The sequence below is a fragment of the Fringilla coelebs genome, assembly GCF_963513975.1.
Source record: "Fringilla coelebs genome assembly, contig: SCAFFOLD_311, whole genome shotgun sequence".
NCBI classification, from domain to species: domain Eukaryota; kingdom Metazoa; phylum Chordata; class Aves; order Passeriformes; family Fringillidae; genus Fringilla; species Fringilla coelebs.
This window is the reverse complement of record NW_028167223.1, coordinates 32,687-47,970: the sequence shown is the minus strand read 5'-3', so window position 1 is coordinate 47,970 and position 15,284 is coordinate 32,687. Positions and strand designations below refer to the sequence as shown.

The following is a 15,284-nucleotide window of genomic DNA, read 5'->3' as shown; positions in this document are numbered from 1 at the left end:
TTTTCCATTCCCATCATTCCCATTTTCCCCATTTTTCCTATTCCCACTTTCCCAATTTCCCATTCCAAATTTTCCCATTTTTCTAGATTTTCTGGGAATTAAATTCACAACAAAAATCGGGGAAAATCCCCAAAATTCCCAATTTTTTTCATGGGATTGGACGGATTGGATGGATTTGGGAATTCCAGGGGTTTTCCCAAGCTCAGAATTCCAGGATTTTCCTTCTCTTCCCAAATTTCCTTGGGATTTTTAACAGGCTCCTTCCTCATCCACAAGAATTTGACCCCAAAAAATGGGAAAAACCCCCAAAATTCCCCATTTTTTTCCTGGAATTGGATGGATTTGGGAATTCCAGGGATTTTTCCATGCCCAAAATTCCAAGATTTTCCTCCTCCCAAATTTTCTTGGGATTTTTAACGGGTTCCCCCTCTCATCCTGAAGAATTTAACCCCAAAAATCAGGGAAAAACCCCTAAAATTCCCAATTTTTTTCTGGAATTGCATGGATTGGATGGATCTGGGAATTCCAGGGATTTTTCCAACTGGGAATTCCCGTTTTTTTTCCAGGATCTTCTGGAAGATTCCCTGGGGGCTCTCCTGGAGCTGCTCCGGGCGCTGCTGCGGCGCCGGCCCGGCCCCGGCGGCCTCCAGGAGCTCTTTGAGGTGAGGGACCCCAAATTCCTGGGAAAATTCGGGAATTCTGGGGAAATTCGGGAATTCTGGGAATGATTTGGGAATTCTGAGGTGATTTGGGATTTTTTTGGGATCATTTTGGGGGAATTTTAGGAATTTTTGGGGAAATTTTGGGATTATTTGGGGAATTTTGGGGGTAATTTGGGGAGAAATTTTGGGAATTCTGGGGGTTTATTTGGAATTTTGGGAATTTTGAGAGGAATTTTGGGGATTCTTTGGGAATTCTGGGGGTTATTTGGGGAATTTTGGGATCATTTTGGGGGAATTTTGGGAATTTTGGGGGAAATTTTGGGATTATTTGGGGAATTCCTGGGAAAATTCAGGAATTCTGGGGAAATTCGGGAATTCTGGGATCATTTGGGGGGAATTTTTGGGGAGAATTTTGGGATTATTCGGGGAATTTTGGGGGGGAATTTGGGGAATTTTGGGGATTATTGGGGAATTCCGGGGATTCTTTGGGAATTCTGGATCGTTTTGGAGGGAATTTGGGAATTTTGAGGGGAATTTGGGATTAATTTGGGAATTCTGGGAATTATTTGGGAATTCTGGGAATGATTTGGGGGGAATTTTGGGAATTTTTTTTGAAATTTAGGGATTATTTTGGGATTATTTTCGGAATCTAGGGCGAATTTGGGGAGAAATTTTGGGAATTCTGGGGATTTATTTGGAAATTTGGGAATTTTGAGAGGAATTTTGGGGATTATTTGGGAATTCTGGGATCGTTTTGGGGGGAATTTGGGAATTTTGGGGGAAATTTGGGGAATTATTTGGAGAATTTGGGGAATTTTGGGGGATTTTAGGGAGCAGCTTTGGGAATTTTTGGGAATTCTGGGAATGATTTGGGAATTCTGGGAATGATTTGGGGGGAATTTTGGGAATTTTTTTTGAAATTTAGGGATTTTTTTTTATTATTTTGGGAATTTTGGGGGGAATTTGGGGAGCAGTTTTGGGAATTTTGGGAATTCTGGGAATTTATTTGGAATTTTGGGGATTCTTTGGGAATTCTGGGGGTTGTTTGGGGAATTCTGGAATCGTTGTGGGGGGGAATTTGGGGAATTTTTTGGGAAATTTTGGGAATTCTGAGGGGGAATTTAGGGAGTTATTTTGGGAATTCGGGGAATTCTGGGGATTATTGGGGAATTCCAGGGATTATTTAGGGAATTTTGGGAAGTTTGGAGGAATTTTGGGGATTATTTGGGGAATTTTGGGGGGAATTTGGAGAGTTATTTTGGGAAGTTTGGGAATTCTGGAAGTTCTGGGATTGTTTTGGGGAATTTTGGGGGGTATTCTGGGAATTTTGAGGAGAATTTAGGGAATTTGGGGGGATTTAGGGAGCAGTTTAGGGAATTTTTGGGAATTTTTTTTGGAATTTATTAGGAATTTTGAGGGGAATTTTGGGAATTTGGGGAGGAATTTGGGGAGTTATTGTGGGAATTTTGGGAGTGATTTGGGGGAAATTTTGGGATTATTTGGGAATTTTGGGGGGAATTTGGGTAGTTTTTGGGGAAATTTTGGGGAATTCTGGGGATTTATTTGGAATTTTGGGAACTTTGAGGGAAATTTTGGGAATTTTGGGGGGATTTGGGGAGTTATTTTGGGAATTATTTGAGGAATTTCGAGGAATAATTTCATGAATTTCAGGAATGTTGGAAATTATTTGGGGGATTTTGGGGGGAATTTGGGGAATTTTTAGGGAATCCTGGGAATTATTTTGGGAATTTGGAGATTTTGGGGGGGAATTTTGGGAGGAATTTTGGGATTATTTGGGGGATTTCAGGAATTATTTCTGGATTTTTAGGGAGATTTTGGGAAATTTGGGAATTTTGGGGGGGAATTTCCGGAAATATTTTGGGAATTTGGGGAATTTGATAATTTTTTGGGAAGTCTGGGGGGAATTTGGGGGATTTTGGGGAATAATTTCATGAATTTCGGGAATGTTGGGAATTGTTTGGGGAGTTTTGGGAATTATTTGGGGAAATTTTGGGGAGTTTTTTTGGAATGTCATGAATTTTGGGAATTTTTGGGGGGGAATTTTGGGAATTAGTTCTGGATTTTTGGGAAATTATTTGGGGGAATTTGGGAAATATTTGGGGAATTTTGGGAAATTATTTGGGGAATTTTTGGGGGAGTTTTGGGAGAAAAATTCTGAGGAATGGAGAAAATTCTGGGAATTCTGGGAATGGGGAAATTCCAAGGAATGTGAGATCAGGAATTGGAATTCTGGGAATTCTGGGAATGAGGGATTTAGAAGGGGAGATGGAAAATTGGGAATTCTGGGAAATTCTTTGGAATTTTGGGAATTTTGAGGGGAATTTGGGGAATTATTGTGGGAATTTTTGGGAATTCTGGGAACTTTTTTGAAATTTTGGGAATTTTGGGAGGGGATTTGGGAATTTTGGGAATTTTTTTGGAATTTCATGGAGTTCTGGGAATTCTGGGAATGAGAGATTTGGAATGGGAGATGGGAAAATTGGGAATTCTGGGAATTCTGGGAATGGGGATGGGAGAATTCCAAGGAATGGAAAGAAGGGGAAATTCCAGGGAATGGAAATTCTGGGAATTTTGGGGAATTCTGGGAATTGAGGGTGGAAAATTTGGGAATGGGAATTCTGGGAAGAATGGGAAGGATGGGAATAGGAATTCTGGGAATGGGGGTGGGAATTCTGGGAATTCTGGGATTTCGGAATGGGAATGGGGAGTGGAAAATTGGGAATGGGAATTTTGGGAATTCTGGGAATTTTGGGAATTCTGGGAATGGGAATGGGGAGGGAAAATTTGGGATGGGGATTCTGGGAATTCTGGGAATGGGGGGGTGGGAAATTGGGAATGGGGAAATTCCAAGGAATTTTCCAGGCTCATCCCAGAGAAAATCGGGAAGGGTCAAACCAGAATTCCAGGAATTCCCATTGAGAATTCCAGGGGTTTCCCGGCAGAATTCCAGCATTTTCCATTCCAGAATTCCAGGGATTTTCCCCACCAGAATTCCGGGGATTTTTCCCTGTAGAACCCCAAGATTTTCCCTTTGGAATTCCAGGATTTTCTGTTGGAATTCCAGGATTTCCCCTGTAGAATTCTGGGATTTTCCCTGGATACAATTCCAGGCTTTTCTCTTTGGAATTTTGGGAATTTCCCATCAGAATTCCAGGACTTTTCCCCACCAGAATTCCAAGATTTTTCCTGCAGAATTCCACAATTTTCCCCACCAGATTTTGGGGATTTTTCCCTGTGGAATTCCAAGATTTTCTGAGTAGAATTCCAAGATTTTCCCATCAGAATTCCAGAATTTTCTCGCCAGAAGCCAGGAATTTTCCCCTTGGAATTCCGGAATTTTCCCTGTCAAATCCCAAGATTTTCCCCTCTGACTTCCGGAATTTTCCTTGCGGAATTCCAAGATTTCCCCATCAGAATCCTGGGATTTGCCCCTTTGGAATTCCAGGATTTTCCCAGAATTCCAAGATTTTAAAGTGCAGAATTTTCCCTGTCGAATCCCAAGGTTTTTCCCTGCCAGAATTCCAGAATTTTCCCTTTGAGATTTTTCCTATAGAATTTCGGGATTTCCCCCTTGGAATTCCAGGGTTTACCCCTTGGAATTCCAGGATTTTCCCTTTGGAATTCTGGGATTTTCCTGCTGGAATTCTGGGATTTCCCTTTGGAATTCTGGGATTTCCCCTTTGGGATTTCCCTTTGAAATTCCAGGATTTTCCCATTGGGATTTCCCTTTGGAATTCTGGGATTTTCCCATTGGGATTTTCCTTTGGAATTCCGGGATTTTCCCTTTGGATTTTCCTTTGGAATTCCGGGATTTTCCCTTTGGATTTTCCTTTGGAATTCCAGGATTTTCCCTTTGGATTTTCCTTTGGAATTCTGGGATTTCCTCTTTGGGATTTCCCTTTGGGGTTTCCCTTTGGAATTCTGGGATTTCCCCTTTGGAATTTTCCCATTGGAATTCCAGGATTTTCCCTCTGGGATTTTCCCTTTGGGATTTCCCTATTGGGATTTCCCCTTTGGAATTCTGGGGTTTCCCTTTGGGGTTTCCCTTTGGAATCCCGGGATTTCCCCTCTGGAATTTCCCCCTGGCATTCCATGGTTTCCCCTTTGGGATTTCCCTTTGGAATTCTGGAATTTCCCCTTTGGGATTTCCCTTTGGGATTTCCCCTTTTCCGGGATTCCCCAGGGCCACTCTGGGATTTCCCCTTTGGGATTTCCCATTGGAATTCCGGGGTTTCCCTTTGGGATTTCCCTTTGGAATTCCAGGGTTTCCCTTTGGGATTTCCCTTTGGGGAATTCCAGGATTTTCCCTTTTCCGGGATTTCTGTGCCGCCATTCTGGGATTTCCTCTTTGGGATTTCCCTTTGGGGTTTCCCTTTGGAATTCTGGGATTTCCCCTTTGGAATCTTCCCATTGGAATTCCAGGATTTTCCCTCTGGGATTTTCCCTTTGGGATTTCCCCTTTGGGGTTTCCCTTTGGAATTCCGGGATTTCCCTTTGGGATTTCCCTATTGGGATTTCCCTATTAGGATTTCCCTTTGGAATTCTGGGATTTCCCTTTGGGATCCTGGGATTTTCCCTTTGGGATTTCCCCTTTGGGATTTCCCCTTTGGAATTCTGGGGTTTCCCTTTGGGGTTTCCCTTTGGAATCCCGGGATTTCCCCTCTGGAATTTCCCCCTGGCATTCCATGGTTTCCCCTTCGGGATTTCCCTTTGGAATTCTGGGATTTCCCTTTGGAATTCTGGGATTTTCCCATTGGGATTTCCCTTTGGAATTCTGGGGTTTCCCTTTGGGATCCCGGGGTTTCCCTTTGGGATTTCCCTCTGGGATTTCCCTTTGGAATTCCAGGATTTCCCTTTGGAATTCCAGGATTTCCCTTTGGAATTCTGGGATTTCCCTTTGGAATTCTGGGATTTCCCTTTGGAATCCCAGGATTTCCCTTTGGAATTCCAGGATTTCCCTTTGGGATCCTGGTGTTTCCCTTTGGAATTCTGGGATTTCCCTTTGGGATTTCTCTCTGGGGTTTCCCTTTTCCGGGATTTCCTGTTGGAATTCCGGGGTTTCCCTCTGGGGTTTCCCATTGGAATTCCGGGATTTCCCTTTGGGATTTTCCCTTTGGGGTTTCCCTTTGGAATTCTGGGGTTTCCCTTTGGAATTCCGGGGTTTTCCCTCTGGGGTTTCCCTTTGGAATTCCGGGATTTCCCTCTCGGGTTTCCCCTTTGGGATTTCCCTTTGGAATTCCGGGGTTTGCCTTTGGGATTTCCCTTTGGAATTCCGGGGTTTCTCTCTGGGGTTTCCCTTTTCAAGGATTTCCCTTTGGAATTCTGGGGTTTCCCTCTGGAATTTCCCTTTGGAATCCCAGGGTTTCCCTTTGGAATTCCGGGATTTCCCCTTGGGGTTTCCCTTTGGAATTCTGGGATTTCCCCTTTGGGATTTCCCTTTGGAATTCCATTATTTCCCCTTTGGGGTTTCCCTTTGGAATTCTGGGATTTCCCCTTTGGAATTTTCCCATTGGAATTCCAGGATTTTCCCTCTGGGATTTTCCCTTTGGGATTTCCCTATTGGGATTTCCCTTTGGAATTCTGGGGTTTCCCTTTGGGATCCCGGGATTTCCCCTTTGGAATTTTCCCATTGGAATTCCAGTATTTTCCCTCTGGGATTTCCCTTTGGGATCTTGGGATTTCCCTTTGGAATTCTGGGGTTTCCCTTTGGGATTTCCCTTTGGAATTCCGGGATTTCCCTCTGGGGTTTCCCTTTGGGATTCCCCTTTGGAATTCCAGGGTTTCCCTCTGGGGTTTCCCTTTGGAATTCCGGGGTTTCCCTTTGGGATTTCCCTTTGGAATTCCGGGGTTTCCCTTTGGGATTTCCCTTTGGAATTCTGGGGTTTCCCTTTGGGATTTCCCTTTGGAATTCCGGGATTTCCCTTTGGGATTTCCCTTTGGAATTCTGGGATTTCCTGTGGAGTTTTCCCCTTTCCAGGATTCCCAGCGCCATTCCTGGATTTCCCCTTTGGGATTTCCCTTTGGAATTCCGGGATTTCCCCTTCAGGATCTCAGGGATTCCCTTTGGAATTCCGGTGTTTCCCCTTTGGGATTTTCATTTGGAATTCTGGGGTTTCCCCTTTGGGATTTCCCTTTGGAATTCCGGGGTTTCCCTTTGGGATTTCCCTTTGGAATTCCGGGGTTTCCCTTTGGGATTTCCCTTTGGAATTCCGGGGTTTCCCATTGGGATTTCCCTTTGGAATTCCGGGATTCCCCTTTGGGATTTCCCTTTGGGAAATTCCAGGATTTTCTCTTTTCCGGGATTTCTGTGCCGCCATTCTGGGATTTCCTCTTTGGGATTTCCCTTTGGGGTTTCCCTTTGGAATTCTGGGATTTCCCCTTTGGAATTTTCCCATTGGAATTCCAGGATTTTCCCTCTGGGATTTTCCCTTTGGGATTTCCCTATTGGGATTTCCCCATTGGAATTCCGGGATTTCCCTTTGGAATTCTGGGATTTCCCCTTTGGGGTTTCCCTTTGGAATTCCGGGATTTCCCCTTTGGGGTTTCCCTTTGGAATTCCGGGGTTTCAACTTTTTGGAATTCTGGGATTTTCCCATTGGGATTTCCCTTTGGAATTCCGGGATTTCCCTTTGGAATTCCGGGGTTTCCTCTTTGGGATTTCCCTTTGGAATTCTGGGGTTTCCCCTTTGGGGTTTCCCTTTGGGATTTCCCCTTTTCCAGGATTTCCCTTTGGGATTTCGGGATTTCCCTTTGGGATTTTCCCTTTTCCGAGATTCCCGGCGCCATTCCGGGATTTCCCCGTTGGGATTTCCCTTTGGAATTCTGGAATTTCCCCTTTGGAATCCCGGGATTTTCCCATTGGGGTTTCACTTTGGAATTCCGGGGTTTCCTTTTGGGATTTCCCTTTGGAATTCCGGGATTTCCCTTTGGGATCCCGGCGTTTCCCTTTGGAATTCTGGGGTTTCCCCTTTGGGGTTTCCCTTTGGAATTCTGGGATTTCCCCTTTGGGATTTCCCTTTGGAATTCTGGGATTTCCCTTTGGAATTCCGGGGTTTTCCCTTTGGGATTTCCCCTTTGGGATTTCCCCTTTGGAATTCTGGGGTTTCCCTTTGGGGTTTCCCTTTGGAATCCCGGAATTTCCCCCCTGGAATTTCCCCCTGGCATTCCATGGTTTCCCCTTCGGGATTTCCCTTTGGAATTCTGGGATTTCCCTTTGGAATTCTGGGATTTTCCCATTGGGATTTCCCTTTGGAATTCTGGGGTTTCCCTTTGGGATCCCGGGGTTTCCCCTTTGGGATTTCCCTTTGGAATTCCGGGGTTTCCCTTTGGGGTTTCCCTTTGGAATTCCGGGGTTTCCCTTTGGAATTCTGGGGTTTCCCTCCCTTTGGAATTCCGGGATTTCCCTCTGGGGTTTCCCTTTGGAATTCCGGGGTTTCCCTTTGGGATTTCCCTTTGGAATTCTGGGGTTTCCATTTGGATTTCCCTTTGGAATTCTGGGGTTTCCCTTTGGAATTCCGGGATTTCCCCTTTGGGATCCCGGGGTTTCCCCTCTGGGATTTCCCTTTGGAATTCCGGGGTTTTCCCTCTCGGGTTTCCCTTTTCTGGGGTTTCCCTTTGGAATTCAGGGGTTTCCCTTTGGAATTCCGGGATTTCCCTTTGGGATTTCCCTTTGGGATTTCCCTTTGGAGTTCCGGGATTTTCCTCTGGGGTTTCCCTTTTCCGGGATTTCCCTTTGGAATTCCCCTCTTCTCCATTCCCGTTCCCATTCCCGTTCCCATTCCCAGCACTTGGCTCCCTGGATCCGCTCCCCGCGGCCCCCGGAGCGGCAGCGAGCGCTCGGCCTGGCCAGGGCCCTGCTGGGAACCTTCCTGCGCCAGCTCAGCGTCACCGTGAGTCCCCAGTCACCTTAATTACCTTAATTAGCTTAATTACCCCTAATTAAAGGCAGATAAATTAAAGGGGATTAAATGAAATTAATAAATTAATGAATATGTACAATATGCCAAAGAGAAATGAAACGTGAAATGTGAATTTCTGCATCAGCTCAGCGTCACCATGAGTCCCCAATCACCTTAATTACCTTAATTAGCTTAATTACCTCTAATTGAAGAAAGATAAATTAAATGGGATTAAATAAATTAAATTAATAAATTAATGAATATGTACAATATGCTAAAGAGAAATCAAACGTGAAATGCGAATTCCTGCGCCAGCTCAGCGTCACCGTGAGTCCCCAATCACCTTAATTACCTTAATTAGCTTAATTACCTCTAATTGAAGGCAGATAAATTAAATGGGATTAAATAAATTAATAAATTAATGAATATGTGCAATACGCTGAAGAGAAATAAAACGTGAAATGCAAATTCCTGCCCCCCCTCAACGTCAGTGTGAGTCCATCAATCAATTAATTAGGTTAATTACAGGTAATTAAAGGTAAATAAATTAAATGTAATTAAATTTAATTAGTAAAGTAATGAATATTTACAATATGCCGAAGAGAAATCAAACATGAAACGCAAATTCCTGCGGCTCCCCAGTGTCAGCGGGAGTCCCTTAATCACCTTAATCACCTTAATCACCCTAATTACCTTAATCACCCTAATCACCTTAATTACCTTAATCACCTTAATTACCGGATTTATATTCCCTGATTTCATTCCCAAGTTCCATTCCCAGTTTTGATTCACAAATCCCATTCCCGGTTTTTATTCCTGGATTCCATTCCTGGTTTTCACTCCCACCTTCCATTCCCACATTCCATTCCAGGATTCCATCCCCAAATTTCATTCCTGAATTTTATTCCCAAATTCCATTCCTGGATTCCATTCCTGGATTCCATTCCTGGTTTTCATTCCCAGTTTTCTTTCCCAAATTCCATCTCCGAGTTCCATTCCTGGTTTTCACTCCCACCTTCCATTCCCACATTCCATTCCAGGATTCCATTCCCACATTCCATTCCAGGATTCCATTCCCACATTCCATTCCAGGATTCCATTCCCAGTTTTCATTCCTGAATTTTGTTCCTGAATTTCATTCCCAGTTTTTATTCCCAGATTTATATTCCCTGATTTCATTCCCAAGTTCCATTCCCAGGTTTGATTCCCAAATTCCATTCCCAGATTCCATTCCTGGTTTTCACTCCAGTTTTCATTCCCAAATTCCATCTCCGAGTTCCATTCCTGGTTTTCACTCCCACCTTCCATTCCGACATTCCATTCCAGGATTCCATTCCCGGATTCCATTCCTGGTTTTCACTTCCACATTCCATTCCCGGATTCCATTCCTGGTTTTCACTCCTGGATTCCATTCCTGGTTTTCACTCCCGCATTCCATTCCTGGATTCCATTCCTGGTTTTCATTCCCAGTTTTCTTTCCCAAATTCCATCTCCGAGTTCCATTCCTGGTTTTCACTCCTACGTTCCATTCCCACATTCCGTTCCAGGATTCCATCCCCAAATTTCATTCCTGGTTTTCACTCCCACATTCCATTCCAGGATTCCATTCCCACATTCCATTCCGGGATTCCATTCCCAAATTCCATTCCTGAATTTTATTCCTGAATTTCATTCCCAGTTTTTATTCCCAGATTTATATTCCCTGATTTCATTCCCAAGTTCCATTCCCAGTTTTGATTCCCAAATTCCATTCCCGGATTCCTTTCTGGGATTTCATTCCCAGTTTTTTATTCCAAATTTCATTCCCAGGTTTTGTTCCCACACTTTATTCCCAAGTCCCATTCCCAGATTCCATTTCTGGTTTTGATTCCTGAATTTTATTCCCGAATTTCAGTCCCAGGTTGCATTCCCAGATTCCATTCCCAGATTCCTCCTGGTTTTCATTCCCAGTTTTCATTCCCAAATTCCATCTCCGAGTTCCATTCCTGGTTTTCACTCCCTCATTCCATTCCAGGATTCCATTCCTGGTTTTTATTCCCAGTTTTTGTTTTCAGATTTCATTCCCAGATTCCATTCACAAATTTCCTTCCTGAATTTTATTCCCAAATTCCATTCTGGGATTTCATTCCCAGGTTTCATTCCTGGATTCCACTCCCGGTTTTCACTCCCGGATTCCATCCCCAGATCCTGTTTGCAGTTTTCATTCCCGGTTTTCATTCCCAGTTTCCATTCCCAGTTCCCATTCCCAGATTCCATTCCCAGATTCCATTCCTGATTTCCATTCCCAGATTCCATTCCGAGTTCCCATTCCCAGTTTCCATTCCCAGATTCCATTCCCAGTTTCCATTCCCAGTTTCCATTCCCAGATTCCATTCCCAGTTTCCATTCCCAGTTCCCATTCCCAGTTCCCATTCCCAGTTCCCATTCCCAGTTTTCATTCCCAGTTCTCATTCCCAGTTTCCATTCCCAGTTTCCATTCCCAGATTCCATTCCCAGATTCCATTCCCAGTTTCCATTCCCAGTTTCCATTCCCAGATTCCATTCCCAGTTTCCATTCCCAGTTCCCATTCCCAGTTCCCATTCCCAGTTCCCATTCCCAGTTTTCATTCCCAGTTCTCATTCCCAGTTTCCATTCCCAGTTTCCATTCCCAGATTCCATTCCCAGTTTCCATTCCCAGTTTCCATTCCCAGTTCTCATTCCCAGTTCCCATTCCCAGTTTTCATTCCCAGTTCTCATTCCCAGTTTCCATTCCCAGTTTTCATTCCGGTTCTCATTCCCAGATTCCATTCCTGGTTTCCATTCCTGGTTTCCATTCCCAGATTCCAGTCCTGGTTTTCATTCCCGGATTCCATTCCCACTTTCATTCCCTGATTCCGTTCCTAGTTTTCATTCCGGGTTTTCATTCTCAGTTTTCATTCTCAGATTCCGTTCCCAGATTCCATTCCCAGTTTCCATTCCCGGTTTCCATTCCCAGTTTCAATCCCCAGATTCCATTCCCAGATTTCGGTCCTGGTTTTCATTCCCAGTTTTCATTCCTGGTTTCCATTCCTGGTTCCCATCCCTGGTTTCCACTCCCGGATTCCAATCCCAGTTTCCATTCCCTGTTTCCATTCCCAGATTCCATTCCCAGTTCCCATTCCCAGTTCCCATTCCCAGTTCCCATTCCCAGTTTCCATTCCCAGTTTCCATTCCCGGATTCCATTCCTGGTTTCCATTCCCAGTTTCCACTCCCAGATTCCATTCCCAGTTTCCATTCCCAGATTCCATCCCCAGATTCCGTTCCCATTTTCCATTCCCGTTTTCCATTCCCAGATTCCGGTCCTGGTTTTCATTCCCGGTTCCCATTCCCGGTTTCGGTTGCTGGTTTCCATTCCCAGTTTTTGTTCCCAGGTTTCCATCCCCAGATTCCATTCCCATTTTCCATTCCTGGTTTCCATTCCCAGTTTCCATCCCCAGTTCCCATTCCCAGTTTCCATTCCTGGTTCCCATCCTGGATTCCATTCCTGGTTTCCATTCCCGGTTTCCATCCGCAGTTCCCATTCCCGGTTTCCATCCCCAGTTTTTGTTCCTGGTTTCCATTCCCAGATTCCATTCCTGGTTTTCATTCCCAGATTCCATCCCCAGTTTTTGTCCCTAGTTCCCCTTCTCAGTTTCCCTTCCCAGATTCCATTCCTGGTTTCCATTCCCAGATTCCATTCCCAGTTTCCCTTCCCGTTTTCCATTCTCGGTTCCCTTCCCCGGTTTCCATTCCTGGATCCAATTCCCAGTTTCCATTCCCAGATTCCATTCCCAGTTCCCCATTCCCAGTTTCCATTCCCAGATTCCATTCCCAGTTTCCATTCCCAGATTCCATTCCCAGTTCCCATTCCCAGTTCCCATTCCCAGTTCCCATTCCAAGTTCCCATTCCCAGTTTCCATTCCCAGTTTCCATTCCCGGATTCCATTCCTGGTTTCCATTCCTGGTTTCCATTCCCAGATTCCATTCCCAGATTCCATTCCCGGTTTCCATTCCCAGTTTCCATTCCCGGTTTCCATTCCCGGTTTCCATTCCCAGTTCCCATTCCCAGATTCCATTCCCGGTTTCCATTCCCAGTTTTCACTCCCAGATTCCATTCCCAGTTTCCATCCCCGTTTTCCATTCCCGTTTTCCGTTCCTGGTTTCCATCCCCGTTTTCCATTCCCAGTTTCCATTCCCAGTTCCCATTCCCGGTTTCCATCCCCAGTTTTTGTTCCTGGTTTCCATCCCCAGGTTCCATTCCCAGATTCCATTCCCGGTTTTCACTCCCAGTTTCCATTCCCAGTTTCCATCCCCAGATTCCATCCCTGTTTCCCATTCCCAGTTTCCATTCCCGGTTCCCATCCCCGTTTCCATCCCCGTTCCCATCCTCGTTTCCATTCCCGCTCTCATTCCCGGTTTTCCCCCCTCTCCTCCCCCGCAGTCCCTGGCTCCGTTCTCGGCGCTGTCCCCGCTGCTGGCGCTGTTGGCCCCGCGCTGCTCCGACGGAATTCCGCAGATCCGCCGCGATTCCCTGGACTGCGTCCGGGCCCTGCTGCGCATCCAGCTCTGCTACCAAGGTGCGATTCCCAAAGGGCGGAATTCCCGATTTTCCAGGGATCCTCGGGGTCCGTTTTGGGAGATTTGGGGATTTTTGGGAATGGTTTTCCCGAGGTTTTGGAGATTTGGGGATTTTTGGGAATGGTTTTCCCGAGGTTTTGGGGATTTGGGGATTTTTGGGAATGGTTTTCCCGAGGTTTTGGGGATTTTTGGGAATGGTTTTCCCGAGGTTTTGGGGGATTTGGGGATTTTTGGGAATGGTTTTCCCGAGGTTTTGGGGATTTGGGGATTTTTGGGAATGGTTTTCCCGAGGTTTTGGGGATTTGGGGATTTTTGGGAATGGTTTTCCCGAGGTTTTGGGGATTTTTGGCAGCGTGCAGTTCCCGGGTTGTCCATCAGGGGGCGCTGTTGCCGAGGGAATTCCATGGAATTGGGGTTGGATCCCATCAAATTCCAGCTTTTTCCAAGGAATTCCCAAATATTTGAGGTTCGATGCAATCAAATTCCAAATTTTCCATGGAATTTGGGGAGGTTTGGGGATCCAATTCCCTAAAAATCCAATTTTTCCATGGAATTCCAGGAGGTTTTGGGAGCGTTCAGTTGTCGGGTTCTCCAGCAGGGGGCGCTGCTTCCCTTTGGAATTTTGGGAAGCACCTGGAGAGGGAATTCCATGGAATTTCATGGAATTCCAGGAGGTTTTGGGATCAATCCCATCCAATTCCAGCTTTTCCAAGGAATTCCCAAAATATTTGAGATCAATCTCATCCAATTCCCACTTTTCCAGAGCTTCAAAGAAAGAATTTCATGGAATTCCAGGAGGTTTTTGGGCTCCATCCCATCAAATTCCGGCTTTACCAGCGGAATTTCCATTCAATTCCAGCTTTTCCATGGAATTCCTGGAGGTTGTGGGAGTTTGGGATTTTTGGGAATGGCTTTCTTGAGTTTTTTGGGGATTTTTGGGAATGGTTTTCCCGAGGTTTTGGAGATTTGGGGATTTTTGGGAATGGTTTTCCCGAGGTTTTGGGGATTTTTGGGAATGGTTTTCCCGAGGTTTTGGGGATTTGGGGGTTTTTGGGAATGGTTTTCCCGAGGTTTTGGGGATTTTTGGGAATGGTTTTCTCAAGGATTTGGGGATTTGGGGATTTTTGGGAATGGTTTTCCCGAGGTTTTGGGGATTTTTGGGGATTTTTGGGAATGGTTTTCCCGAGGTTTTGGGGATTTTTGGGAATGGTTTTCCCGAGGTTTTGGGGATTTGGGGATTTTTGGGAATGGTTTTCCCAAGGATTTGGGGATTTTTGGGAATGGTTTTCCCGAGGTTTTGGAGATTTGGGGATTTTTGGGAATGGTTTTCCCGAGGTTTTGGGGATTTTTGGGAATGGTTTGCCCGAGGTTTTGGGGATTTTTGGGAATGGTTTTCCTGAAGTTTTGGGGATTTTTGGGAATGGTTTTCCCGAGGTTTTGGGGATTTGGGGATTTTTGGGAATGGTTTTCCCGAGGTTTTGGAGATTTGGGGATTTTTGGGAATGGTTTTCCCGAGGTTTTGGGGATTTTTGGGAATGGTTTTCCCGAGGTTTTGGGGATTTTTGGGAATGGTTTTCCCGAGGTTTTGGGGATTTGGGGATTTTTGGGAATGGTTTTCCCAAGGATTTGGGGATTTTTGGGAATGGTTTTCCCGAGGTTTTGGAGATTTGGGGATTTTTGGGAATGGTTTTCCCGAGGTTTTGGGGATTTTTGGGAATGGTTTGCCCGAGGTTTTGGGGATTTTTGGGAATGGTTTTCCTGAAGTTTTGGGGATTTTTGGGAATGGTTTTCCCGAGGTTTTGGGGATTTGGGGATTTTTGGGAATGGTTTTCCCGAGGTTTTGGGGATTTTTGGGAATGGTTTTCCCGAGGTTTTGGAGATTTGGGATTTTTGGGAATGGTTTTCCCGAGGTTTTGGGGGATTTGGGGATTTTTGGGAATGGTTTTCCCGAGGTTTTGGGGGATTTTTGGCAGCGTGCAGTTCCCGGGTTGTCCATCAGGGGGCGCTGTTGCTGAGGGAATTCCATGGAATTGGGGTTGGATCCCATCAAATTCCAGCTTTTTCCAAGGAATTCCCAAATATTTGAGGTTCAATCCCATGCAATTCCAAATTTTCCATGGAATTCA

The 15,284-nt window shown here is 45.1% G+C and overlaps 1 protein-coding gene across 1 annotated transcript in view; it reads left to right on the top strand.

Moving 5' to 3' along the window:
• Window positions 1–15,284, top strand: part of LOC311166116 (maestro heat-like repeat-containing protein family member 1) — a gene marked incomplete at its 3' end in the record, with an annotated part of 64,964 nt that overhangs the window by 27,603 nt on the left and 22,077 nt on the right. The window contains exons 6-8 of the mRNA XM_084227595.1: window positions 567–662; window positions 8,468–8,572; window positions 13,022–13,157. Of these exons, the coding sequence (XP_084083721.1) occupies window positions 567–662; window positions 8,468–8,572; window positions 13,022–13,157 (337 nt within the window). The remainder of the gene's footprint in view (window positions 1–566; window positions 663–8,467; window positions 8,573–13,021; window positions 13,158–15,284) is intronic.